Source organism: Ceratotherium simum, chromosome 26 (genome assembly GCF_057802395.1).
Source record: "Ceratotherium simum simum isolate JZ-2026a chromosome 26, ASM5780239v1, whole genome shotgun sequence".
NCBI lineage: Eukaryota > Metazoa > Chordata > Mammalia > Perissodactyla > Rhinocerotidae > Ceratotherium > Ceratotherium simum.
Genome location: NC_141925.1, coordinates 2,284,431 through 2,312,077, shown reverse-complemented (window position 1 = coordinate 2,312,077; position 27,647 = coordinate 2,284,431). Strand labels below are relative to the sequence as shown.

At 41.7% G+C, this 27,647-nt stretch overlaps 1 protein-coding gene across 1 annotated transcript in view; it reads right to left on the bottom strand.

The window, feature by feature from the left end:
• LOC101394248 (ATP-binding cassette sub-family A member 17-like) overlaps positions 1–27,647 on the bottom strand; it is a 125,191-nt gene that overhangs the window by 51,813 nt on the left and 45,731 nt on the right. Inside the window, 8 exon segments of the mRNA XM_014793402.2 lie at positions 1,712–1,862; positions 5,584–5,794; positions 6,017–6,172; positions 7,822–7,976; positions 10,944–11,073; positions 12,982–13,125; positions 14,111–14,283; positions 22,909–23,082. Of these exon segments, the coding sequence (XP_014648888.2) occupies positions 1,712–1,862; positions 5,584–5,794; positions 6,017–6,172; positions 7,822–7,976; positions 10,944–11,073; positions 12,982–13,125; positions 14,111–14,283; positions 22,909–23,082 (1,294 nt within the window).

Sequence of the window (27,647 nt, the reverse complement as noted above, 5' to 3'; positions counted from 1 at the left end):
GCGCTTCAGGAATTGGTCATAAGCCCTATTTTATTCTTTCTCTACATTCTCTTCCTACGTGACCCTTTCCCTTCCCATGACTTTAAATATCTCTATGCTGATGACTCCAGAGTGCATTTCCAGGCTAAACCTCCAGCTCTAGATTCACATATATCCAATTGACCTCCTGATGTCTTCACTGGGGTGTCTCAGGAGCCTTTCAGATTCAAAACTGAAAGCCTAAAGATTCAAAGATTCAAAACTGACCTTTTCATATTCACCCCTCCCAAACCTATTTGTCTCCCAGTCCTTCCCACTGCCACTTGAGAGTAGCCAGAGAGGTAGAAATAAAACCAGCAACCAGTAAAATTTCCCAAGGAACCCAAGAGAGAAGAGTGTTTCCAGAAGACAGGAATGGTTAACTATGTAGTTATGTTGCAGGGTTAAATATGATCAGAGTAAAAAGTCATTGCTATGTCTTAGTTCTTAGGTTGAATAGAGGGTCACTACTGCTCATTTTATTATTATACTTCATAACCTACAAATACATAACATACATTTATTTGTAGGTATACAATAGTACCCAATAATTTTTTTTTAACCTTATTTATTTATTTTTCCCCCCAAAGCCCCAGTAGATAGTTGTATGTCATAGTTGCACAGGCTTCTAGTTGCTGTACGTGAGACACGGCCTCGGCATGGCCAGAGAAGCGGTGTGTCGGTGCACGCCCAGGATCCGAACCCGGGCTGCCAGCAGCAGAGCACGCACACTTAACCACTAAGCCACGGGGCCGCCACCAATAATTTTCTTTAAAAAAGAAAGAAAAGTCTCTACTGACTTTGGATGGAAGGGTATGGGTTAAAGCCACTGTGAAGTGGACTGAGAAATACATGGGCGATGAGAAAAAGGAGGCAACAAGCTTAGACCACTTTTTAGTGAAGTTGGGCTGTGTAGGGTAGTGGGGGCATGGAGCAGTAGCTGGAAAGAGAGGCAGGCTCAAGAAGCTGTTTCTCCAGATACGCTAGTATGTTCACAGAAATGACCCTGTAGAGAGACAAATGGATGATGTAGGTGAGAGAGGGGATAATCAAACAAGTGAATTCTTGAAAAGGTGAGGTGAATGGGATCTTGAGCTGGTGTTGAAGGACAAGAATTTGATAGGAAGAGGAACATTTTCTCAGTTGTAAAAAGATGGAAGAAAGAAAAAAACTAGTGCGAAAGCAAGCAGGTTTGTAGGTTTGCGATAATGATAAAATAGAGTTCTTGTTTGATGGTTTTTATCTTCTCAATGAATTATTAAGGTAAGATTCCTATCTGAGAGTGACATGGGGACTGAGGAGGAGAGAAGGAAGTGTTGTGAACCAATTTGTAGCCCGAAATAATTAATTTAAAGGAAAATCAAGTAAAATCTTCATCTGAGCGCAGTCACTTGGGTGCAGGTAATAGAGTTCACAAAATCAAGGGCCTCTGTGAAGCTATATTAAAGAATTTGACTTTAACCTGAAGGCAATTGGAAGCCATCAAGAGTTTCTAAGGAGGGAGGTATCATGATCAGAATCTGGTATTTTCAAATGTGCTCTGGCTGGGGTGTGGTATCTTTCCAGGAAATCAAAGGCCTAGGAGTACAGACTCTTACAGAATAGAGTGTCCTTGCTGAGAAGAGCGACAGGAGAGATGACTCTGAATACTCAGTACAAGCAAACAATTACTCCAGCCCTTTTGGGTCCATACCTGTGCACACTGTCTTTAGGAAGTATAAATGTTAATTCTTCTCCAGTGCTGGACTGCAAAACTGCATTTGGTATGTGGTGATAAATTAGATGAGAAATCTTCTCCGTGTTAGAATGAGGTTTTTTCACTAAAGTCATATAATATCCTGCACCTGAAACAACATTTAAAAGACCATGAAACAATTTCCAATGAACTCTTTATAGCCACATTTAGTTTTCTGTAGCTTAGAATGGGACAGCTCTATGGGAAAGAGAACCTGGAGAGACCTGTGGGGTCAAATTTAAAGTACAATGAACTCGCCTCTGAAGGTCTCTAATGCTATTCTTGAGAGTCTTGCCTTCTACTCCATAATCGGGAGGTGATAATGGCAAATTTAGCAATGCTAGGTAAAATAAAGGAGGGCTGCATTAAGGGCAACACTCCATTTAAGTGATAACTAACTTGGGGAAGTAAAACCTTAGTAGGCAGAGGCCTTGAACATTAAGGTAAAGAACAAAGATATCTCTACAATAATTAAATCATATTTTTGAGGATACATACCTGATGGCATTCTAAACATTCTTTCAGAAATTAGTAACACTTGTTACTATTATGCTGGCAATGTAGTCATTCGACAAACATTTCTTGAGCCCCTGTGATGTGATAGGCACTGTTCTAGGTACTAAGGATATAGCATTGGACCAAACGGTCAAAAATCCCTACTCTCAACAAATAACCTGATCAGAAAATGGGAAGAGGATATGAACAGACATTTTTCCAAAGAAGATATACGGATGGCAAACAGGCATATGAAAAGATGTCCAACATCACTAATCATTTAGAATGAGATATCACCTTACACCTGTTAGAATGGCTATAATTACCAAGACAAAAAAAAACAAATGTTGGAGAGGATGTGGAGAAACAGAAACCCTCATACACTGCTGATGGGAATGCAAACTGGTGCAGCCACTATGGAAAACATTATGGAGATTTCTCAAAAAATTAAAAATAGAAATACCATATGACCCAGCTATCCCACTACAGATATTTATCCAAAGAACTTGAAATCAACAACTCAAAAAGACTTATGCAACCCTATGTTCATTGCAGCATTATTCACAATAGCCAAGACATGGAAGCAACCCAAGTGCCCATCAACTGATGAATGGATAAAGAAGATGTGGTATATATATACAATGGAATACTACTCAGCTATAAAAAAAGACAAAATCGTCCCATTTACAACAACATGGATGGACCTTGAGGGTATTATGTTAAGTGAAATAAGCCAGACAGAGAAAGACAAACACCACATGATTTCACTCATATGTGGAAGATAAACAAACACATGGAAAAGGAGAATAGATTAGTGATTACCAGAGGGGAAGGGGATTAGAGGGTGGACATAAGGGGTAAAAGGGCACATATATATGGTGACTGACAAATAATAATGTACAACTAAAATTTCACAATGTTATAATCTATTATGATCTCAATAAAATAAAAAGAAAATTAACCATCACAGTAACTATGCATTAAAGTCTAGTTGCAAAAAATAAAAAAAATAATAATAAAATAAATTTTAAAAAAATTCCCTACTCTCATGAGACTTTCATTAAAGGAGTGTGAGACAGAGAGTAAGATAAATAAGTAAAATTTATAGAATATTAGTGACAAGTGCTAAGGAGAAAAATAAACAGGGAAGGGAATATGGAGTATCAGGGAGTGTGATTTTAAACAGGGTCACGAGGGAAGGCCTCACTAAGAATGTGACAGCTGCATAAGGACCGTGGGCTGTTTACCTGATGAAGAGCAGAAGGCATGGCAATGTGTGGGTCTGGAGGAAGGAGGGGGCCTGGCGTGCTGGCTCAGCAAGGAGGTCTCTGTGGCAGGAGCAGATTCGGGAAGTGGAAGAACAATAGGAAATGCAGTTGGGATAATGGGACCAGGCCAAGCAAAGCCCTATGGGCCACTCCCAGGACTCTGGCTTCTACTTTCAGTGGGAGGGGAAGTCATTGGAGGGCTGAGCAGAAGAGTGACATGCTCAGTCTGACAACTGGGCAGAGGCTGAAGGTGGGTTAGGAGGTAACTGCAATAATCCAGGTCGGGGGGATGGCAGCCTGGACCAGGGCACTAGCAAGTGGGAGAGGTGAGAGGAAGGTAGGGCCACCAGGGTTTGCAGATGGATCAGATATGGGCTGTGAGAGTCAGAGGGGTCAGGGAGCCTCCAAGGTTTTGGCCAAGTTCCTAGAAGAGTGGAGCTGCCTTTACTGCAGGGAAGTGGGTTTGGTGGGAGAGAGCTGGAGCTCAGCTCTGCAGAGGCTTTGGACAATTCTGATAGATCTGTTTAACATCTATGTGGAGGGGTGTGGAGCAGGCAGTTAGACACACAAGTCTGGAGTTCAGGAGAAAGATCCAGGCTAGAGACACACACATTTTTCAGCACTGAGAAGGTATTTAAAGCCAGGAGACTGGATGAGATCACTAAGTCATTGGGCAGAGAAAGAAAAGTGAAGTGACCGAGGCACTTCCATGTTTAGAGTTAGGAGTGATGCAAAGGAGCAGCCAGATATATGGGAGGGGAACCGAGAGGGCGTGGGGTCCAGGAAAACAGGGGGAGGATGTTTGAAGTGGGACGCTGATGAGGAGTACAACCAGTTGTGGAAATAACTCGCACTTTTATAGCTTGTTGCTGTTATGAGAGGTTCGGGGATTCGATTGGAGACGTAAAAGACACTCTCCACTCCAAACAAATGAACTGAAGGTATATTTTATTATATAGAGGATAGTAAAGGTGATAGTCTGCAAACAGATCCGAATAGGTCAAATATTAAGAGGGGAAAACACATCAGCTCGACTAGAAAGGGAAAACATCCACAGCGACTGAAGAGAAATGATACAAATCAACTGGAAAGAGAAACACCAGGTTGACTGAAAAGAGAACACATCAGATCAATCACTTCATATCAAATCAATTACTTCACATCAAATCAATTACTCACACTATCCACGCCCCACTGCCGGGAGAGTCCTGTCAATCGACGCGGCTGGGCAAGGATCACACGTCCTGGGCAAGGCGTGCCTTCCACAGGTGGAACTCTCACTAGGGCTCAGTTTCCAGCAGTTTTTATACCATCAGTAATTTTCAGAGTAAGCAATTACAGATTTTGCAGAGCAAGCATTTAGTGTTCCCATGCACAAATGGTTATCAGTGGCGTACGTGCACTGAGCCCCCTGGCTAACGTCCCAGCCCAGTAATTGTGTACGTGCATTGTTCTCTTTGGTTATCGTCTTAGCCCGGCACAGATGGCCAGTCCATCCTGTGCTACGACGCTCCAAGAGCCTTGAAATGTTACAACTTGCAACTCTCTCCGTGGGAGAAAGGCCAGTTCCCACCACACAGAAAGCAGCTTTATATTTCTTTGTGTGCTGGCAGCTATCGGTCAATGGAGCGGCCAAACATGGCTGTACTCATGTTAAGACAGTTGCACATACGATCTCACTCTTTGAAGAACATGGTATCTTAATCTCCATTTTATAGACCAGAAAACGAAGGCTAAAAAAGGATAAACTAACTTGGCCACCTGGATGAAGAGGCAGTAAACTGGCAGAGTGGAACGCAAACACAGGGCTTCTGACTCCAAGTCTCAGAGAATTTTTCCACTTCACTCCCTCCTCATTCTCACGAGCCCCTCTGCCTGAGGCCTCGGGTCTCCGTCCAGAGGCAACAGAACAGGAAGTCTAGAGAAGGCCTCTCCCTGCCTGACCTCAGGGGCCCTTCGTGAAAGGTACAGCAGGCACTCTTTTCAGCACACTGGGCCAGTGACGCTGACCCTGTGATGGAACGGAGGTTGGGCTGCCTGCCCTGCTTCCTGCTGTCAGCTGCTCACCATATTTCTGTTTGAGAAACAGTGATGACCCGCAGCACTGCAGCTCCCCCTTGGCCATGATGGCGATGCGGTCCCCCAGCAGGTCGGCCTCGTCCATGAAGTGGGTGGTCAGCAGGATGGTGCGGTCACTTTTCTGCTGCTGAAGAAGGTCCCAGATGGCCCTCCTGGAGATGGCGTCCATGCCTGAGGTGGGCTCGTCCAGCATCAGCACCTGGAGAGCAGAGGAAAGCCTCATGACGATGGCAGAGCCCCATCCCAGGCCCAGGCTGGCTGTGCTGTAGGCCCTGTGCGGTTCGAATTCTCTGGAGATGCAGCAGTACCGCCCAGGCCAGACTGCACATCCAACCGCACCTTGCTGCCCCGAGTGTCTGTCCACCGTGTTGGGGGGCCCTGACCTGTGTCCTTCAGGAGGCTGGGCCTCGCTGTCCCATACCTTGGAGCCCGCTATGAGGGCAATGCCGATGGAGAGCTTGCGCTTCATGCCCCCGCTCAGGAACCTGCATTGGGAGTTCTGCTTGTCCTCCAGACTGAGGATGTGCAGCATCCTTTTGACTTCTTCAGGGCACTTCTGGTGTGATAATCCTTTCAGCTGAAACAGCAGGGGACAGAGAGATCCAGAAGAGGCTTCAGAGGCTGACCCATCCAACAAACATTTTGTCTGTATATACATGAACTATACACAAGAAATAAACAAGAAACTTACTACCTTCAGGGAAAAAGATGGACAAAAGGCTTTTGCATTTTGAACCATGGAAATATATGATCTATTTTTTTTTCCGAGGAAGATTGACCCTGTGCTAACATCTATTGCCAATCCTCCTCTTTCTTCTTTTTTTTCCTCCCCAAAGCCCCAGCACATATTGTTGTATATCAGAGTTGTAGCTCTTCTATGTGGGACACTGCCTCAGCATGGCTTGATGAACAGTGAGTAGGTCCACGCCCAGGATCCCAACCGGTGAACCCTGGGCCACCAAAGCGGAAAGTGCGAACTTAACCACTGTGCCCTCAGGCCAGCCCTTTATGACCTATTAATACTAAATACGGCAGTATATTAAAAGGATTATACATCACGACCAAGTGGGATTTACCCCAGGAATGAAAGGAGATTCAACATATGAAAAATCAATGTAAGTGTTGTATAATAAAGAGTTTGGCTTGACTTTGTCCCCAGATACGGGGAAGAGCCTCTAAATCCTTGGAGTGATAGGGGTGTCTTTGTTATTCATGGTAGTACCCTGGGGCCACACCTGAGTTTGTGCTAATGAGGTGACTCAGGATCTGGGCTGGTCCTCAGCAGCACTATTCACATAGCCAAAAGTTACAAACAACCCAGATGTCCATCAACTGATGAATGGATAAATAAAATATGGAATATAATTCCAATCGAACATTATTCAGCCATTAAAAGGAGTGAAGTATGGGGTAGGCCCGGTGGCCTAGTGGTTAAGTTCGTGTGCTCCACTTCCACGGCCTGGGGCTCGCAGTTTCTGATCCTGGGTGTGGACCGTCGCACCACTTTTCAAGCCGTGCTCTGGCTGTGTCCTGTAAGAAGTAGAGGAAGATGGGCATGGATGTTAGCCCAGGACCAATCTTCCTCAGCAAAAAGAGGAGGATTGGCAACAGATGTTAGCTCAGGGCTAATCTTCCTCACCAAAAAAAAAAAAGGGGGTGAGGTATTGACACATGTTACAACATGGATAAACCTTGAACACATTATGTTAAGTGAAAAAAGCCAGACACAAAAGGCCACATTTTGTATGATTCCATTTATTTGAAATATTCAAAATAGTCAAATCCATGGAAACAGAAAGCAGATTAGTGGTTGCCAAGGGCTGAGGAAGAAGGAGGAGTGGGGAGTGACTGCTAATGGATACAGCCTTCTTTTCGGGGTGATGAAAATGTTCTGCAATTAGATAGTGGTGATGGTCGCACAATATTGTGAATATACTGAAAACTACTGAATTTTACATTGTAAAATGAGCAAAATGGTGAATTTTATGTTATGTGAATTTAATCTCAATAAAAAAAGTAAATACATAAAATTAAAATAATAGTTTCTAGAAACACTTTAGCTCAAAAATCTTAAATGCTATGCCCCTACCTCTTCCCAAATATTTAGGGAATAGTATCCAGAATAGGTTTCAAGAGTCTCCAAGCTTGAATCAGAGAACTGCACGCTATCCTACCATCCCCAAGAATGGGTACAGAGGAAGCAAAGCCTGTCATCCTCTGACTCACCTGAGCATAGAAATAAAGATGTTCTGATATTGTCAAGTTATCAAACAGGATATCATGTTGGGGGCACCAGCCCATGCTCTTCCGGATTTGTACCATGTCTTTTGAAATTTCATATCTGTTGATATATGCCTGTCCACTTGAAGGGGGAATAAGACCTAGAAGCAAAGAGAAGACATATCTTTTTTTTGTGAGGAAGATCAGCCCTGAGCTAACATCCGTGCCAATCTTCTTTTTGCTGAGGAAAACTGGCACTAGGCTAACATCCATGCCCATCTTCCTCCACTTTACGTGGGACGCCACCACAGCATGGCCCTACAAGTGGTGCATCAGTGCACGCCCGGGATCCAAACCCGGGCTGCCAGCAGTGGAGCGCTCACACTTAACCACTACGCCACGGGGCAGGCCCCTGGGAAGGCATATCTTAAAGTCACCGTCAGTCAGAGCACACAGCAGTACAAATCCTTAATGGTGCCCTCTACTTTGTTTGCTTGTTCTCACACAGACTACCCTATTCTTTGTCACAGTCAATCAGTAACATCCAAGGAATGTATGTTCTATGATAGTGTACAAGGACGTGTGGGGATAGTAGAGATAGGAGACGTCCTTCCTGCTTTTGAGGAGTTCCAGTCTGGTTAAGTGAATAAAACACACGTATGTGCTTGTAAAGCAAATTACATTGCTATAAGCATTAAGTCATAATGTGAATGCACAGTAAATATGGTTAAGGGGCAAAGTATTTTGGGCTTCTAACAGTTGTGAATTCATATCCTTGAAGGCAAGATCCATGACTGATTCATCTTGGATTCCCAACAAATCCCAGTGAATGAGTGAATGATTGCACTCACTGCCCAAATGCACATCAGTGTAAAACTTTGCAGCCTGCCTATTTGCATACTATCTTTGTCTTTATTCTCATTCTAAGTGTATTTTTCAGATTGATAAAGGGCAATAAATGTCTACTGCAACAAGGTTAGAGAAGAAGAAAGTATAACAAAGAAAACAAAGGTTTTACAAATCCCATCATAAAAGATAACCACTGTGAACATTTTGCTATATAGCTTTATGTATTTTTTATGCATATACTGACACAATTTTTTGCAAAAATGGAAAATATAAATTCTGATTTTTTAACTAGCTTTTTCATATAACAATGTATCGAGGCCATGTGTCTACATCAACAAAAATCTACATAATTTTTTTTTTTATGTGAGGAAGATCAGCCCTGAGCTAACATCCATGCTAATCCTCCTCTTTTTGCTGAGGAAGACCGGCTCTGAGCTAACATCTATTGCCAATCCTCCTTGTTTTTTTCCCTAAAGCCCCAGTAGATAGTTGTATGTCATAGTTGCACATCCTTCTAGTTGCTGTATGTGGGACGCCGCCTCAGCATGGCCGGAGAAGCGGTGCATCAGTGTGCGCCCGGGATCCAAGCCCGGGCCGCCAGTAGCAGAGCGCGCGCACTTAACTGCTAAGCCACAGGGCGGGCCCTACATAATTTTTGAAGGCTAAAAGATTTCATTGTTGGAGGCCGCCCTGGTGGCATAGTGATTACGTTCATGCACTCCACTTCGGCAGCCCGGGGTTCGGGGGTTTGGATCCCGGGTGTAGACCTATACATCGCTCATCAAACCATGCTGTGGCAGCATCCCACATACAAAATAGAGGAAGACTGGCACAGATGTTAGCTCAAGGATACTCTTCCTCAAGCATAAAGAGGAAGATGGGCAACAGATGTCAGTTCAGGGCCAATCTTCCTCACCAAAAAAAAAAAAAATTTCATTGTTATGAATAGACCCAATTTATTTATTTAACCTATACTGGTAGGTATTTGGGTTATTTGCAATTTTCCACCAGTATAAACATGTGATATAACTTTGCCTGCTTCCCCAATTATTTCACCTGAGAGAGGACCACCTATCTAGAAATACCACTGCACCCCTAGTCCAGGAAACTGGCCGGGCTCAGTCCCCAGTCCTGATGCACACAGAGTCTGTCCATTGTGTATCCGCTGGGATGCAACTTGGTTTTTAAAGTCCTGATACCAGAGGGGTGACCAGAGGCACCTCAGACCAAGCTTCACTATTTTGCTGCTCTTCAAATGTCTTCAATGGACGGTGCATCAGCAGCCTATGAGGACAATCACGGCAGCTTGACTTTGAAGTGCTAATAGCTTCCCAGCAGTTTGGTGTTCTATGTGCAACACAAAAGAACTGCTTGGCTTTCAGAGCTCCTTGACGTTTGGAAATGCATTTCATTGGTTTTGTACAGAGCTTTACACAGACCAAGCCTTCAATAAATATATATTTCTCGAACAAACGAGTTCTCAAATATCACAGAATATTATTTTAGTTGATGGAATGTGAATTATTTAGGCATAAAAATTATTCAGAAACTGAAATAATTTTAGAATAATTCACCAGGTATCATTCTATATATATATATATATTTTGTGTGTGTGAGGAAGATCAGCCCTGAGCTAACATCCATGCCAATCTTCCTCTTTTCGCTGAGGAAGACCGGCCCTGAGCTAACATCTATTGCCAAACCTCCTCCTTTTTTTCCGTTTTTCTCCCCAAAGCCCCAGCAGATAGTTGTATGTCATAGTTGCACATCCTTCTAGTTGCTGTATGTGGGACGCCGCCTCAGCATGGCCAGACAAGCAGTGCGTTGGTGCGCGCCCGGGATCCGAACCCGGGCCGCCAGTAGCGGAGCGCACGCACTTAACCGCTAAGCCACGGGGCTGGCCCCACACCAGGTATCATTCTAAAAGTGCCCTCGACAAAGAAAAGCAAATGGATGACTTTTCTGGTTGAGAAATTAGTGGTGCCTCACTGCACCAGAAAGTTCTATCTGGAAAGAAACATGATAAGCAGTGTTCACAGCTTCTTGATAGTGTATGAAATTAAATTCCTCAGACTGACTTGAAAAGCAAAAGATTTCCTTTTCCTGATACAGGGCAATGTGAACAACCAGACATTACACAGATGGTAAAAAACAACAAACAAAAAATGCTTAATATTAAAATGTCAGTGTAATCTAACAAGGGGAGACAGAGCCAAAAATCTAGATCTGTTCAATGATTTCTTAGAGCTTCCTCAGGAGGGCTGACCTCATAGAGGTACCTGTGAGCATGCAGCAGGTGGTGGTTTTGCCTGCTCCGTTGTGTCCCAGAAGAACAGTGATGTGCCCCTGGTACAGATTCATGGTCAGACCTTTGACTGCTATGTGTTCATTCCTTCCTGTGTAAAACACCTGTGGAAAAGTCAAAGTGTGACTGACAGTGTAACATGTACACACATGTAGCATTTCTGAAGAACCTATGACAGGTTGAGCACCCACATCAACTTCCCTTGAAAGTTCATTGGTGGGAATCCAAGTGGAAATCTATAAGGGGAGCCCCTTCTATCAGAGTTTAGCTAATGGGAGCTATTGAGGAACCCAACAGAGAGCAATCCCAGGGGGGTTCTCCCTGTTCCCTGGAACCTGGTAGTAGAGAACCTGAACCACAGAGCCCAGAGCTCAAGGATGAAGGGCTTGGAGCTTGAACAAGGAATCTTATCCTTGCTTCTAGAGTCACACTTTGCTCTGAATTACCTGGCTAAGCCCCTGAGAAAGGGCACCTTGCCTCCTTTGGGGGAGGTGTTAATCTAGGGAGAGAATCCCAGACAGAGCAGACATTTAATCAAATGTCTCCAGCATTTTAAATACCATTTATTTTTTCTTATTATACAAGTAATTCATATATGAGTATAAGGAAGAAAATAAAATCACTCATAATGCTACCCTCAGATAATACACCACATTTCAGTATATGCCTTAGTTGATTTCTGTCCTGGTGACATTTGGGCTAGACTTGGGGTCTGACGTACAGACACTATAGTTGGGTGGGACTTAGATGTCACTTCTTCCCACAATTTATCTAATTACGTTTGGGAGCAGGGTGCTGCTGAAAGGAATTTGGCAAACTTCCCCTGCCTCACATCTGTTTGATGGTGGTTGTTCTAAATTAAGTAGGACAGTCCTATTCCCTGACTTCTCAGTTTCCCTTTTGCAGCAGAGGTGGACATGTGACAGAATTCTGGGCAATTAGAATAAGGGGTAATCGACTGAAGGGCAAGAAGAAAGAAAGGAAAGAAGAAAGGAAGGAAGGGAGGGAGGAAAATGTCTTGTTGAAACAAACTCCTTTGCTCTTATCTTTCCCTATAGATGAGCTACAGAAGCCATCTTGCAACCGCAAAATGATAAGCACACAGATGAAAGCTAATATGCTTCCGATGGCCCAGGGGAAACAAGTGAAAGCAAGCAAGCAGAAAGAGCTGTGGACTGGGATGGCTTTGCTGAGCAGCTGAAATCACGCTGGAACCATGTGCTTGCAGACTGCTTGTTAAGTGAAAAAAGAAAACAAGATCCCTGCTTATTGAAGCCACAGTACATTGGGTGAAGACTCAAGCATTCCTAGCTGCTACCACAGTATGTGAAGGAGCTGGAACCATCACCCCTGTCCTGAAACCTCTGGGTTAGGATGTGATCCACTTGATCCCACAGGCAGAGGAAGGCAACACAGAGTATTGAGCTGGCCCCTCAACGGTGACAGCACTGCAGCATCAGTGGTACAGAGGATACTGCCTCTCCTTGGGCTTATTGTATTTGAAAAATGGAAGATTCCAAACAAAAAAATAGCTGAGGACACTCCAGGTCACAGAGCTTACATCCAGGCCTCCCGTCCTGGGAGCCCTTAGTCAAGGCAGGCTCTGCATGTGTCAATGCTCAGCAAGCACTGGGGAAAGGACAAGCATGTCTATATTCGGAAGGCAGCAGTGAAATCTGGCTCACCATTTGATCTGGTTATGTACAAGTGCTGGTGAATCAAGTCTGCTGTCAAATGGCTGAGTTCCAGCATGTCCCCAACAAGAGGTGTTTGGCATTATGAGGATGGGAGGAGACTGTTTCAAGAGAGATCACCTGGACCCTCCATCCAGTCATTTAACTTCATGACAGGAAACAGGCCATTTTACATTATATTCCTAATTTTGAGGATAACATCACAGAAGGGAATTAAGACTCTATCATGAAATGTACCTTGTAACCACTGTCAGAATAAAATAAAAGCCTCTACGTACTGCTTCTTAAGTTCCTGGAAGCAGATTTGTGAGCTGATACCTTGCATAGATGTTGGATTTCAATTCCTTTCATCAAATTGGTAGGTTCTTCCTGAATGAACTTGCTTTTCAGAGCCTTCTCAGGATTCCCCACGTCTGGTACTGACTGTGTAAGAGGTTTAGATTCTCCATGCCAGTAGGAAGGCTAGCGAGGAAGTCAATTTACATTAATACGTTTAGGTGAACTGGCTATCTTCTTTTGGAAGATAAACATTTTGGTAAATTAAATTCTCCCCGCTTCCCTGCCTCTGAGTTTCCTGGTATCTAACATTTAATGGTGCCTGAGAAGTCAAGCAACTTGCTCATGGACTCACTACTAATAAACTGCATTTCAACCTACAACCCATGGTCCTGAGGATGGAACTACAAAGGTGCCTCTTGTCCATGCTCCTGGTATACTGGGGAAGCCATCGTGTCAGCAATCAGCATCCCTGTGGGCTGAGGCCTGGACAAATACTGGAGTTAACAATCTACCCACTTCTCCACACTCCAAGAAGGGCAAGTGTGGCAGCCTTTGCAGAGGTTCAAAGTGAATACCTGTGCAATTCAGACAGAATCAGTCACATTGCAAACCTGTGGGGCCGGGCCACCAGAGGCTACTGCAGGAAGACTGAATCAGGCATGACGAGCTCAACTTTGTAAGAAAAATGTAGTCATCATAGGAGAGAAGTGATTCTGAGAACTTCATGAGGTTGTCAGTGAAAGCTGTGCCCCCTGCCAGCACCCGGGGTCACAGAGGTTTCAAAGAGTTTCAGGGCCATCCCAACAGCCCAAGGAGGAAAGAGGCAATGGAGTCCTGAGAGCTTCAGTAGGTTGGGGCTGGTGTCCTGTGGGAGAATGTGGGGCCTAACATTCAAGTGGGCACATGTAAGACATCCGCAGGCTCTCTTGGAGGGACTCTGCATAGGGCATCAGAAGTGGGGAAAGAGTCAGAGAAACAGACTCATTAATTACGCTTCCTTGGCAACCACAAGCTGATAGGATTAGGGTGAACTCAGGTTAGACAACACAGCTTAGATTTCCTGGAGTTTGAGATTTCTATCAGGACTCCATCAAGACGGGTAGGAACATTGATGAAAAGCTATAAAAAGTCTAATGTCAGTCTATACAACAGCAGCATCAGTACTCACCATGACAAAGAAGTACCAAGGCTTGGGTGTACCATACTGCCCTGGGAAGACAGACTCCACATACCAGGCCAACAAGCCATATAAGAAAGAGTCCAGCAGTAGCATCAGCAGCACCTGAGTGAAGTTAAACTTTCCACTTACACTGCCCATGTTCCTCCATTGCATGCCTGTGCCTGTTCCAAAGGAAGGAAAACAGTCACCACATCAAAGAGAGAAAAGTTACCAGAACTTTCCAGTCAAACAGTTGGTGACTGGGCCAATGACAAGACTGGACTATTTGTGTCTGGGGCATGAAGGGACAAACAATAGGCACAGGAAAGGGGAAAGCTAGAGTTGTTAGTTTCTCCCATTAGATAAAATGTTTTTATTATTGCCAAAAGACAGTAGTACTTTCATGGGCACCAAGAGGTATAAATTTGGTCATCCAAGACATATCTCCACACTTTTGCACATGTTGTCTGGAAAGCCCTTCCCACTCTTCCCCCACCTTCTTTGCTTGGCTAATTCTTACTTCAAAAGTCAGCACAGGTATCTCCTTACCCAGCAAGAACGTATACTTACTCTCCTTGTCTGGGTTATATGCCCAGCCCAAGTGCATCTGGGGAACCCTGTGCTACTTTGATCATAGAAGTTCCCCTCTACACTGTGAATCTGCTCACCTATCTCTGGTCCCAGGATGTGCAGTCTCTGGGGCCAGGGACTGTCTTTTATCTCAGTATCTCCAACATCTGACCCAGGGCCTCATACACAGCAGGTGCTCAATACATACATATTCCATGAATAAAGGAAAGAACTGAGGAAGGGCTTGGGGTGAATTTCTGGATGGAGATAAGTATCCTATGTGATGCCAAGTGTCTAACCTGAATGCAAGTTGGCTAAACTTTTCATTTAAAGCATCCAAGATACTGTGCATCTGCTGCCACATGACAGGGTTGAGGAAGTGGAAACTAGCAACACCACAGGAAAGATTTGAATACTGGTGAGCAGACAAGATGCGCTAGATCAGTGCTCCTCAAACTTTAACGAACTCACTGATCACTGGGGGATTTTGTGCTGATTAGGTGTGACTAGGTGGGACCAAGAGTCTGCATTTTTAGCTCAGCTCTCTGGAGGTGCTGATGCTGCTGGTCCACAGGCCATGCTGTGAGGGGTGAGGGGCCGCATGACCTCTGAAGCCCTTTCTGGGGTGAGAATCTATGACTTGTGTCTGTCTATGTGCCAACTAAGAGCTCTGCTTTCCACTGTGGCTTATAAACAGATCTTGTATACCTCAGGACTGATTCCAAAGCTGTGAGAAACATTAAGTACACTTAGCTCATGAAAGCCAGGTACATCCTCATTCAATGCAAGTCTGCAGTGTCCAAATGGAAGAAAGAGACAAGGCTCCTTCACCACTTCAGTAGACATTTGATTACCAGCAAACTATATTTATTGTGAATATACATACCAAAGAGTGCATAAAATAGAGTTTAACAAGCAATTACAAAGAAAATACATGTGTAAAACCACCATCCAAATCAATCACCCTAGAAACCCTAAATGAGCACACCCCCACCACAACATCATCCCTATCTTGATGTTTGTAGGCAGCATTTAGTTGGGTTTTGCCTTTTTACCCAATCTGACAGTCTCTTTTTAATTGGCATGTTTAGATCACTCACATTTAATGTGATTATTGTCTAGATTAAAATCTACCATTTTGCCAGCTCTTTTCTATTTGTTCCAAACTTTTGTTACTTTTTTCCTCCCTTTTCTTTCATTAAGGGGGAATATATATATATTTTTTTGTGAGGAAGATCAGCCCTGAGCTAACATCCGCGCTAATCCTCCTCTTTTTGCTGCAGAAGACCGGCTCTGAGCTAACATCTATTGCCAATCCTCCTCCTTTTTTTCCCCCAAAGCCCCAGTAGATAGTTGTATGTCATAGCTGCACATCCTTCTAGTTGCTGTATGTGGGACGTGGCCTCAGCATGGCCGGAGAAGCAGTGCATCGGTGCGCGCCGGGGATCGAACCCGGGCCACCAGCAGCAGAGCGTGCGTACTTAACCGCTAAGCCACGGGGCTGGCCCTGACGTGATATTCTTTTTGCCTGAAGAACTCAACATTTCTTGTAATGTCTCCTAGCAATCAATTCTCTCAGCTTTTGTTTATTTGAGAGAGTCTTTATTTCTCTCTAGTTTTTCACTGAGTATAGAATTCTGGGTTGACAGGGTTTTTCTTTCAGCACTTTAAAGATGTCACTTCATTTTCTTCTAACTTGAATATGTTTATTGGCTGTTTGGATATGCTTTTTCATGAATTGCCTATTCAAGTCTTTTTGCCCGTTTTTTTTTTTTTTTAACCACAAACTCTGATGTTTCATTGATTTGTATGAATTTTTTAAATTTTCTAGATACAAGCCTTTTGTAGATTAAATATGTTTCAAGTATCTTCTCCCACTCTGTAGCTTCTCTTTTCATTCTCTTTATAGTATCTAAATTTTAATATGAAATTGATCAGTCTTTCTTTTATGGTTAGTTTTTTTTGTGTGTCTGGTTTAAGAAACCTTTTCTAGGGCCAGCCCCGTGGCTTAGCAGTTAAGTGCACTCGCTACGCTGCTGGCGGCCCGGGTTCGGATCCCGGGCGCGCACCGACGGACCACTTCTCCGGCCATGCTGAGGTCGAGTCCCACATGCAGCAACTAGAAGGATGTGCAACTATGACATACAACTATCTACTGGGGCTTTGGGGGAATAAGATAAATAAAAAAATTAATTAATTAAATAAAATTATAAAAAAAAGAAATCTTTTCTAGTTCAAATACATGAATGTACTCTTCTACATCATCTCCAAAAAGCTTTATGATTTTTTTGACATTGGAACAGATTTCTGGGTTTAGTGTGAATTAGGAGTACAATTTGAGTTTTTCCCATAAGGTTCTTCATTGTTCCAGCACCATTTATTGAACCCCACTGCTTTGTAGTATCATCTCTGACATTAAACAATGCATTTGTCTGGCCTTTCTTTTCTGTTTCATCAGCCTACTTGTCAACCATAGTCTTAATTACTATTGCTTTATGATAAATCATTATATCCAGTAAAACCAGTTTTCCCATCTTATTCTTCCTTAAGAGTTCTTGGCTATTCTGGGTCCTTTAAACTCTCATTTAAATTAGAGAATCAGCTCATCAAGTTCCATTAAAAAAAAACCTGCTGGGGTTTGGATTGGATAGGAGTTAAATGTTACTTTTTTCCACAATTTATCTAATTATGTTTGGGAGCAGGGTGCTGCTGAAAGGAATTTGGCAAACTTCCCCTGTCCTACATCTGTTTGATGGTGATTGTTCTAACTCAAGTAGGACATTCCTGTTCCCTGATTTCTCTGTCCTCTTTGCAGTAGAGGTGGACATGTGACAGAATTTCTCTTCCCACCCCAATTCTTTTTGACTCAACCAATCTTTTGGTTATTTAATTTTCTCTCTATTAAGTTTGAAAGTTATATGCTGTTTCTAGCCTTTCAGTGGTTGGCTCAGTAATGAATTACCAGGTCCACTTTACTTCGTGAAGTCTAAAGTTAATCAATATGTTTTCTCTCCTTCCAGAAAGTATTTACCCCCTTGATTTCTGACTTTATTCCCTTAAAAACTCCTCTTATGTATTTTAATTCTACCTCTTTAAAAAAACCTAAAGACATCTTCATTATTATTATTATTATTATCATTTTATATAGTCAATGTATAAAACCACTGTCTTCAGGCTCCCACTGTTGCTCCTTTGAAAAGCAATTTGTCTTCTTTTCTCAGGCTACTTTTAAGATTTTTCTCTTGACTCTGCTGTGCTCAGTTTTAGTTGATATGTCTAGTGTAGATTTCTTATTGTTAATCTTATTTGGGATTTGCTAGGCTTCCTGAAATCCAGTTTTGGAACAGGTTTGGCTATTATCTCTTCAAATGTATTGCCTCTGCCTCATTCTCTCTTCTCTTACAGGAACTCTGCTTAAATGTATGTAAGCCCTTCTTATCCTTTTCTGCACATCTTTTTATTTATTTATTTTTATTGATGTTTTAATAGTTTATAACATTGTGAAATTTTTGGTTGTAAATTTTTGTTTGTCCATCACCATATACATGTCCCCCTTCACCCCTTGTGCCCACCCCCTACTCCCATTGCCCCTGGTAACCACAATACAGTTTTCTCTGTCCATGTATTGGTTTATATTCCACATATGAGTGAGATCATACAGTGTTTGTCTTTCTCTTTCTGGCTTATTTCACTTAACATAATACCCTCCAGGTCCATCCATGTTGTTGCAAATGGGACGATTTTGTCTTTTTTTATGGCTGAGTAGTATTCCATTGTATATATATATACACCATCTTCTTGATCCAATCATCAGTCGAGGGACACTTGGGTTGCTTCCACTTCTTGGCTATAGTGAATAATGCTGCAATGAACACAGGGGTGCATAACCCTCTTTTGATTGTTGATTTCAGGTTTGTTGGATAGATTTCCAGTAGTGGGATAGCTGGATCATAGAGTATTTGTATTTTTAATTTTTTGAGGAATCTCCATACCGTTTTCCACAGAGGCTGCACCAGTTTGCATTCCCACCAGCTGTGTATGAGGTTTCCTGTTTCTCCACATCCTCTCCAATGTTTGTTGTTTTTTGTCTTGGTGATTATAGCCATTCTAACGGGCATGAGGTGATATCTTAGTGTTGTTTTGTTTTTCTGCACATCTTTTAAACTCTCTTGCATATTCGAATCTTTTTAGTCCTCTGTGCTGCCTTCTAGATTATTTCTTCTAACCTACTTCCAGTTCACCAACCCTCTTTTCAGCTTTTTCAAATCTACTGTTAACCAGAGCCGGCCCGGTGGCTTAGTGGTTAAGTGTGTGTGCTCCGCTGCTGGTGGCCTGGGTTCGGATCCCGGGCGCGCACTGACGCACGGCTTCTCTGGCCATGCTGAGGCCCCGTCCCACGTACAGCAACTAGAAGGATGTGCAGCTATGACATACAACTATCTACTGGGGCTTTGGGGGGAAAAAAATAAATCTACTGTTAACCCATCCACTAAGTTTTTAATTTTGTTGATTGTATTTTGCCTTTTCAGAAAAGTATTTCATCCTTTTTCATACTCCTGGGTCACCTTTAACAGTTCCTATTCCTGCAGATATTTTCAAGCTTGCCTTTACGAAAAACAGATAATGAGCATTATTCTTCTATAATCTGTGTTCTGATAATTCAAAAATGCGAGGCGCTTGTGAATCTGTTTCTACTTTCTTTTGTTTCTGTTGGTTCTTATTCATGGTGGTTTATTTCCTTATGTTTTTAGTTACTTTTTACCATGTTGCTTATTGTCCTTGAAAAACTATTTGTGAGGATTCATCATGATATAGGAAGAAAGTGCTTCTGCCAAGCACCTGAGTGGGGCCTCTATCATTCCAGGACCACCTTAAATCAGTTCACTGCTTGAGGTAATCTGGACTGCTCATGCAAGATGAACCTGGACTGCAAATCCACCAAAAAATTAGCTTGCAATAATTCTTCAGAGGCAATTTTTCCCTTTTTTCTTCTGTGATATGGTCAGCACCGCAGCAACCTTCCCCAAGGTCCTCTCAGTTACTATGGGTTGGTATATGGACATGGAGATACTTCCCTGATCCCTTCGAGAAAGCTGTTGCCTCAATTGTTGGGAATGCTGTGGCTGAGGGCTTTCAGCTGTCAGCCTCTTCAGGGATGTCTTAGCTGCAGAGCTGCCTAGCCCAAGATCTTGTCTTTTCTTGGGTGGCCCACATCCAATGGCTGATAGAGGCAGAGGTGTAAAGGCCCGGCCATTTCAGCCCAATGCAGGATGCTCAGGTGGGCCATTTTAGCTCATAACTCTTCAAGGCGGTCAGGAATGTAATGTAGCTCTTCGTAATTTTGTTTTAATCTCTTCCCTTCCACAGGTGTTGATCTCAAGGGTATTCCCTAATAAACATTTTGCATACTAAACTCCATCTCAGAGTCTGTGTCACAGAGAACCTAACCTGTGACTATAGAATTTATTTCTGGATCCTAAATATCCTAAAGATATAGCCCTCTGGGGCCCAGATTAATGTGGGGAGGGTCTCCTATTATGCTCTCCACCTAGGTGGAACCCTGGGCCTTGATGTCTAACTGCCTTGCCCTGAAAGGCCATCCAGATGTAAGCCCAACATTTTCCTGTTGGTAAATGACCTCTGAGCAAAAGTGGCTTTGGTGCTCTGTTTCCCTTTTGGGGTCACCAGTTTCCTTAAGGTTTTGGCCTAGTTGTTCTTTACTGTCATGTGTTAACTCTTTGATTTTCTTAAGAGATGTTCTTAGATTAAAAATCTATCCCATATTTTTCATTATTTTCAATAGGAGGGATGATCTGAATAATCTAGACACAATTATTAGAAATGGAAGACCAGATAACTTTCCTTGTAACAACTCCTGAGGAAGCACTTCCAGTTTTTCCACCTCTGTAGAGCCTTGACTAGGGTACTTACCTGCCAGAAAGCCAGGAAGTCCTATTCGTTCAGTCACTTAACAAATACATATTGGGTGTCTACTTTTTTCCAGACCCTAGTCTAGACACTGGGGATAGAGAGTGGGAAACAAAAGAGACTAGATCCCCACCCTCACAGTTTACTATAACTAGATGGTAATGCCTCTTCCTCACTCCTCTGCTTTCCATAAGTAGAGTTTTCTCTAAACCTACTGGCCTCTTTCCCCACAGCTTACTCTTCCCACAGAAGTAGAACACTTCTACTTCTGGTAGGCAATCAGGTCCACACTTGCCAACTGGGTCTAGCTAATTTGTCAAAAGGCCTAAACCAGGGGAGAGGTGAAATTTTGTTTCTTTCTTCTTCCCTTTCCATTCCAGAACAGTGAAAGGCAGCTGACTCAGTGTGTTTGGTCTGTTGCCTCAAATTCTGTCTCAGATGGATTGTCCCAAGGAGGAAACTGGGAGGCAAGGAGTCAGCAAGTCCATCTGACTCTCACACTAAGTTACGTCATCCAAATTAGTTATAAAAAGGGTATTTTGGTATTAATATGATGACATCTTTGTTTATTTCTCAATTGATTCAGAAATTAAGAGGGAAGAAAGGTGCTATTTATTGGGCCTCTTCAAAACTAAAAACCATCTAGTAAATAATAAATTAATAAATAAATCAATAAATGAGAGCCTTGAGTGACAAACCCAGCTGCTCCACAAACACGCAAGTCCTAATTTTAAGAAGAGGCCAGATGTTCCTGCCACATAACCACAGAGTGGGTCCATTAACTCCCAACCCAGAACTCTGATTCATGCTGTATAGAGTGATTCCTGCTCAAGATTAGAACTGAAAGCTCTGCACTAGACTTATTGAGAAAATGTACAGAAGAATTTCATCAGTTCACTCACTATAAGGCCTAAAATCTGATTTGAACAGATAGATCAGATGAACAGGAAAATCTATCCAGTGAAGGTATGAAAATTCTAAATAAAATATTGTCCTTGGATTTCTAACATTTCATCAATTACATTCTTAAAGATGCCTACCTGCTTATGATCATGTGCATCTGCATTTCCTTCAGCTATTACAGTAGACACAGCATTTGTGAGCCATCCTGTGCCTTTCAGGAAGGAACAATGATCACAAGCTCAACGAAGGCAGAATGCCTTCAAAGATTCAAGAGAATCTCAGCATGGGAACAAATCTAAGAGTTCATCCAATCCAACCACTCAACCAAATTCCCTCAACTTCCAACAGATATGCTCCATAATGTACCCATTCATTCACTAACATGTAACAATCAGATACACCATTTTAAGTCTACTTTTCCCCCATTAATATCTGTAAATTGTGGTCCAATCATTGCTATGCTAACTAAAAAAAAAAACAAAACACTCATTTTCAATAAATTCTGGTCTACTTAACATCCTTTACTAAAATTTAAGCACCTTTAACCCATTTAGACCGTTCCAACTTAACAAAGAAATTCATTGGTAGATGATGTCTCTAACCAGGCGTTGGAGATTATCCCAATCTCAGTAAGGGGACCCACAAACTAGATCCAATTTACAACTCCTATTCCTGCTATCTGCTGCCAAACCAAGCTGTGCCATTAGGAACCAGGACTCGGGTGATAAAAGCTAACATTGAGCAATGAAGGCACTTGCTAAAGTGTTCACAGTAGATCATCTAGTATACCTGAAATGTGAAACATTTCCATTCATGAAGTACTAAAATCCCACAGAAGTCAGTGGGTCCTACATTTTGATTGGCTGGAATCTTCTGCAATGACTGTAGATGTTCTGAGGAATTCTTCAAACTCCAGAGACATGAGACAAATGAAAACTTGGGGTTGTACTTCCAACTGTGGAAGTTGTAAGGGAGCCAAAACACCTCTGATGGAAGGTCCCCTAGACCAAGCTGTGAAAGAAGACCAACCCTGAAGGCTATAAGAATAAAATATGATATATGTAAATAGCACTACATTACATATAAAGTTCTAAATTGTTATCTGAACTTCTAATCATAAATCTATATATTTTATGTCTATATAATTATATAGGCATATAATTTCCTAAATCAGTAATATGCTTTAGTTTTTCTCCCAAACTACATTGTAAGGTGTATGGTGTGAACCATATCCTATATTTCTTTAGTGTTCCTTATAGCACCTACCGTAGTTGAAAGTATATTGTAAATGCTCAGAACAGTGAATAAAATGTGCCAGTTATGTTTATTTGGAAACGAAGTTCAGCTTTGCCTGTCAGTCATGGCAAAGCATCAAGGCAGCTTACCTTGGGAAAGGTAAGCCTCACCTTTTGTCTCAAATATGGAGATTAATCGGATTCCCAGTGCCATGGCAACATTCGAGAGGAGACAAAAGGCAATCTTCTGGAAGTGGCTCCTCTGGGTGTAGCTGAAAGTGAGGTACAGGTATGGGAGGTAGGTGAAGAAGAAGATGATGCCTCCTGATGCAGTTGCAATGTGGGCTGCAAATTCAGAGGGAAGAAATAAAAAGAATTTCATCAATAATGCACGAAGGAGTATGACACAAGCCCCTTTCCCCTGCCATGGTAAAGAAAGTATCTCCGCATTTGCCTCAGCATTTCAGAAGGGAAGCAATCTTTTAAGAAATTTTGATAGAAACCTTTTATAGTTGCACTTCCACTATGGAAAGACTAAGAGCATTTGTGGCACTTAAAAAATGAATCAATCCTTATACAAAGGCACAAATATCTAACTGCCTAAAACCTCCTCTGTCTAAAACTACATTAATAATACCTCCTACAACAAAAACTCTCTTCTTCAAAGATGAGTGATAGATTGTATAGCATCTATTAAGCATTGCCTGGCACTGTGGTAAGCACTTTATATACAGTATCTTATTTAATCTTCATAGCCTCCCTGTTTTACAGAGGAGGAAACCAAGGCTTAGCCACATTAAATAAATTTGCTCAATGTCATGGAGCTAGTAAGTTATGGGTCAAGGATTCAAGGTTTTCAGGCTTTAAGCATAGTGGTTCCAGTTTTGGAGATAAGGCCAATCATACTGAAGTCTGTGAGATGAACTCAAATTAAATGCAAACATTTGACTTCCAGGATGTTAAGAGAATAAGGATTGAAAAATGTAAGGATTGCATTTACATAAAAGAAAGAGCCACAGTTAAGGTATCAGGCAGCCCTTCGCTGAACCTGGCTACATGAACTATGGCTGATTTTAGATCTTCTATAACTTCTCTGAATTTCAGTTTCTTCTTTTGTAAAAGGTGATAATAATTGCTAATGTTTACTAAGTCTTACTATATACCAAGTATTGTTCTCAGCATTTTAAATGTAATATCCCATTTAATCCTCATAACTAAGTTATAAGTACTATTATTTTCCAATTTCACAGAAGGGGAAATGAATGCACAGAGTCTATTGATTTGCTCAAGGTCAGGGTTCATACTGAGATGGAAAAACAATACTCTCAGGCCAGAGCAAGAGCTTTTGACCTCAGTGAGGAGTGGATAAAGGCTGCTGTCCATTCGAGGGGAGGGATAAGGTTTGAAATAGCTGTCTCAGAGACATGTCAGACAAATTGATAAGGGAATGTGGTTGGATTGCAAGGCAGTACTCAGGGGACCCCATTTGAGAATAAGAGGCCTAAATGAAAAGACCAGTCCACACGTTGAGAGTTTTTTCTCCAGCCAAGTTATGCTGCTCAGATGTAAGTGTAGAGTAGGCAGGGAGCTGGGTTTAATCAGGGTTGAGGTTTTGCAATAAAAGTTCAATGGGTAGCTGATGGGTGTAAGTTAAAGGAGTTATCTTAGTAATGGACCATTGGATCTGAGCTGGGTAAAGAAGCAAGTGAGGCAAATGATGAGGTGATGGATAGTGAAAAAATGATAGGGCCAATGGATTAGAGGTCTTGATGGAGGTCAAAGAATTATTGGAGGAGGGAGGTACAAGAGGAAAGGAGATAAAAAGAAAGACAGTGGGAGTCAGGAATAGGATGTTGGGAGCTGAGATTCTGGCTACCCTCAATTATTGGTAAGGCTAAGGTTTAGGGGATGACCTGGGAGCATGGGATTACTAATGTGGAGTGGGGGAAAAGATCATTGGAATGAACAGGTCAAGGATCTGAGAGGAGAGGGAGCTGGACGACCAAAAATGGTCACAACAGTAGTTAGTGAGAGAAACATAGTGAGCCAGGAGCTAAAATTCTTCAGTGAATAAGGGGAAGTAACCAGGAGCAACAGATGACTTTAACAAAAAGTAGCACTTGGTTTAGTCAGATGACACCCACTTCAAAGGGGCTGTTTTTTGAGCAAGAAGGGAAGAGGAATGATTTGGAGGCAGAAATCAGGAGCAAGGACCCACCTTCCTACCTTTAGGTCTTTTGGTGGTGCAATGTTAGTGGATAGGTGCCTTAGCAATCTTTAGTGATGACCAACGAGGTATTTTTTTGGGTACCGTTATAAATCATGGGTTTTTACATAAATTATGGATTTTTACATTTTAGATGTTTCAATCCATTGCAATCATTATTCTTTTTGATGCTCAAAAAGTCCTATCTTAGGTGAGTGGAAGCGTCTCCAAGTTGGCTCTTTCATCTTTTAGACATTATTCCCATTGTTTTTTTATTTTTTATTTATTTTTTTGGCTGAGGAAGATTCGCCCTGAGCTAACATCCGTTGCCAATCCTCCTCTTTTTTTTTTGCTTGACGAAGATTAGCCCTGAATTAACATCTGTGCCAATCTTCCTCTATTTTTTTTGTATGTGGGACACTGCCACAGTATGGCTGGTGAGTGGAGTAGGTCTGTGCCTAGAATCTGAACCCACAAACTCGGGCCGCTGAAGTGGAGTGTGCAGAACTTTTTTGAGAGCTTCCTTGCTATGGTACAAAATGTCCAATGTGCATATTGTATACTTCCTTCCCAGACCTTGAATCAGCTATTTCTCCAAGGAGATCTGGTTCTTCTTAGAGGCATTCAGAGGCCACAATCTGGCCACTAAAGTGTTTATTGCTACTGAGTTGTCATTGCTTTTAGGTCTTTTCAGTGGACACAGTGAGAAAATACATTTTTAAAAAGAAAAACAATGAGTTCATACTGATAATTCTAATTAATGTTTATGATTATAGAGTTTTCCTCAACTTTTTTGGCATTTTATCTCTATCTCTTTTTTTCTTTCACAGAAAATCTTGGTTTCTATGTTTTTTCCTTTATCTTCTGATATATCTGTATTAGCTTCAAAATAACAGTACCAATACTACTGCTAACAATAAGACTACTAACTACAACTTAAGATTTCTTTGAAGTTCTTTTTACTTTTAAAGTATTTCTCACAAAGGATATATAATTAAAATATTATGTTTTAAAAGCATTTGAAGTAATTCTTTCCTTTGTGGGAATAAGCTCCCAACTTGAAAACATTTATTTCTGTTGGTTTTCAATTTTTAGAAATTGCTTTTATAATTTCCTTTTTTATTTAATTTTTTTCCAATCATTTACATGGTGTGGTAGGCAGAACCAAGACTTCCCAAAGATGTCCAATCCTAATCCCTGAAACATGTGACTATGTGACTTTACATGGCAAAAGGGACTTTGCAGATGTGATTAAGTTAAGAATCTTGAGTTGAGGAGATTATTCTAGATTATCCGGGTGAGCCCAATGTAATCACAAGGGTCCTCATAAGAGGGAGGTAGAGGTGTCAGAATAAGAGGAGATATGATGGAAGCAGAGGTCAGAAAGAGAGAATTTGAAGATGATATGCTGCTGGCTTTGAAGACAGAGGAGGGGGCCATGAGCCAAGGAATGCAGGCATCTTCTAGAAGCTGCAAAAAGCAAACGGAAGGATTCTCATTCTCCCTTCGTGTCTCCAGAAAGAACACAGCCCCGATGACACCTTGATATTAGCCCAGAGAAACGCACTTCAGACTTTGGCTATAAGATAATAAATACGTGTCATTTTTAGCAACTAAGTATGTAGTAGGTTGTCACAGCAGCAATAGGAAAGTAATACACATGGTTTAGAGTCAAAACTATACAATAATTAACATCTTAAACTTACAACAACCAAGTTTAAATATCACTTATCTTCAATATATACAAAGACTCTGCTCCTATATATATCACTGTCCCTCTCCCTTATACTGTTATTGTGACAGATTATATCTTTGTACATTATATGCCCATTAACATAGATTTATAAATAGTTTTATGCATTTGCCTTATAAATCATATAGGAAAAAAAGAGGAGTTACAAACCAAAAGTACAATAATACTGACATTAGTTGCCTTTACTAGTGGTCTTTATTTCTTCTTGTGGCTTTGAGTTACTGTCTATTGTCTTTTCATTTCAGCCTGAAGAACTCCCTTTAGAATTTCTTGTAGAGCAGGCCCCCTGGTAATAAATTCTCTCTCAGGTTTTGTTTATCTGAAAAAGTCTTACTTTCTCCTTCATTCTTGAGGGATAGTTTTGCCAAATATAAAATTCTTGATTGAGATATTTTTTTCCCTTCACGGTTTAAAATGTCATCTCATTATCTTCTGGACCCCAGAGTTTCTGTAGAGAAATCAGATGTTAATTTTTTGAGGACCACTTGTATGTGAGGAGTCTCTTCTCACTTGCCGCTTTCAAAATGCTCTTTGTCTTTGGGTTTTGACAATTTGAATGACTCTTTGGTATGGATCTCTTTGAGTTTATCCCACTTGGAGTACACTGAGCTTCTTGGGTTTGTGGATTCATGTCTTTCACCAAATTTGGGGAGTTTTCAGCCATTATTTCTTCAAATATTTTTTCTGCTTCTTTTCTCTATCTCTTCTCATTCTGGGATGCCTATGATGTGTATATTGGTATGCTTGATGGTGTCCCACAGGTCTATCATGTTCTGTTCCAACAAAGAAAAGTCCAGGACCAAATGGCTTCACTGTTGAATTCTATCAAACATTTAAAGAAGAATTAACACCAATCCTTCTCAAACTCTAGACATAAAGATCAATGGAATATAATAGAAGAGTCTAGAAATAAGCCCTCACATATATAATCAATTGATTTTTGGCAAGGGT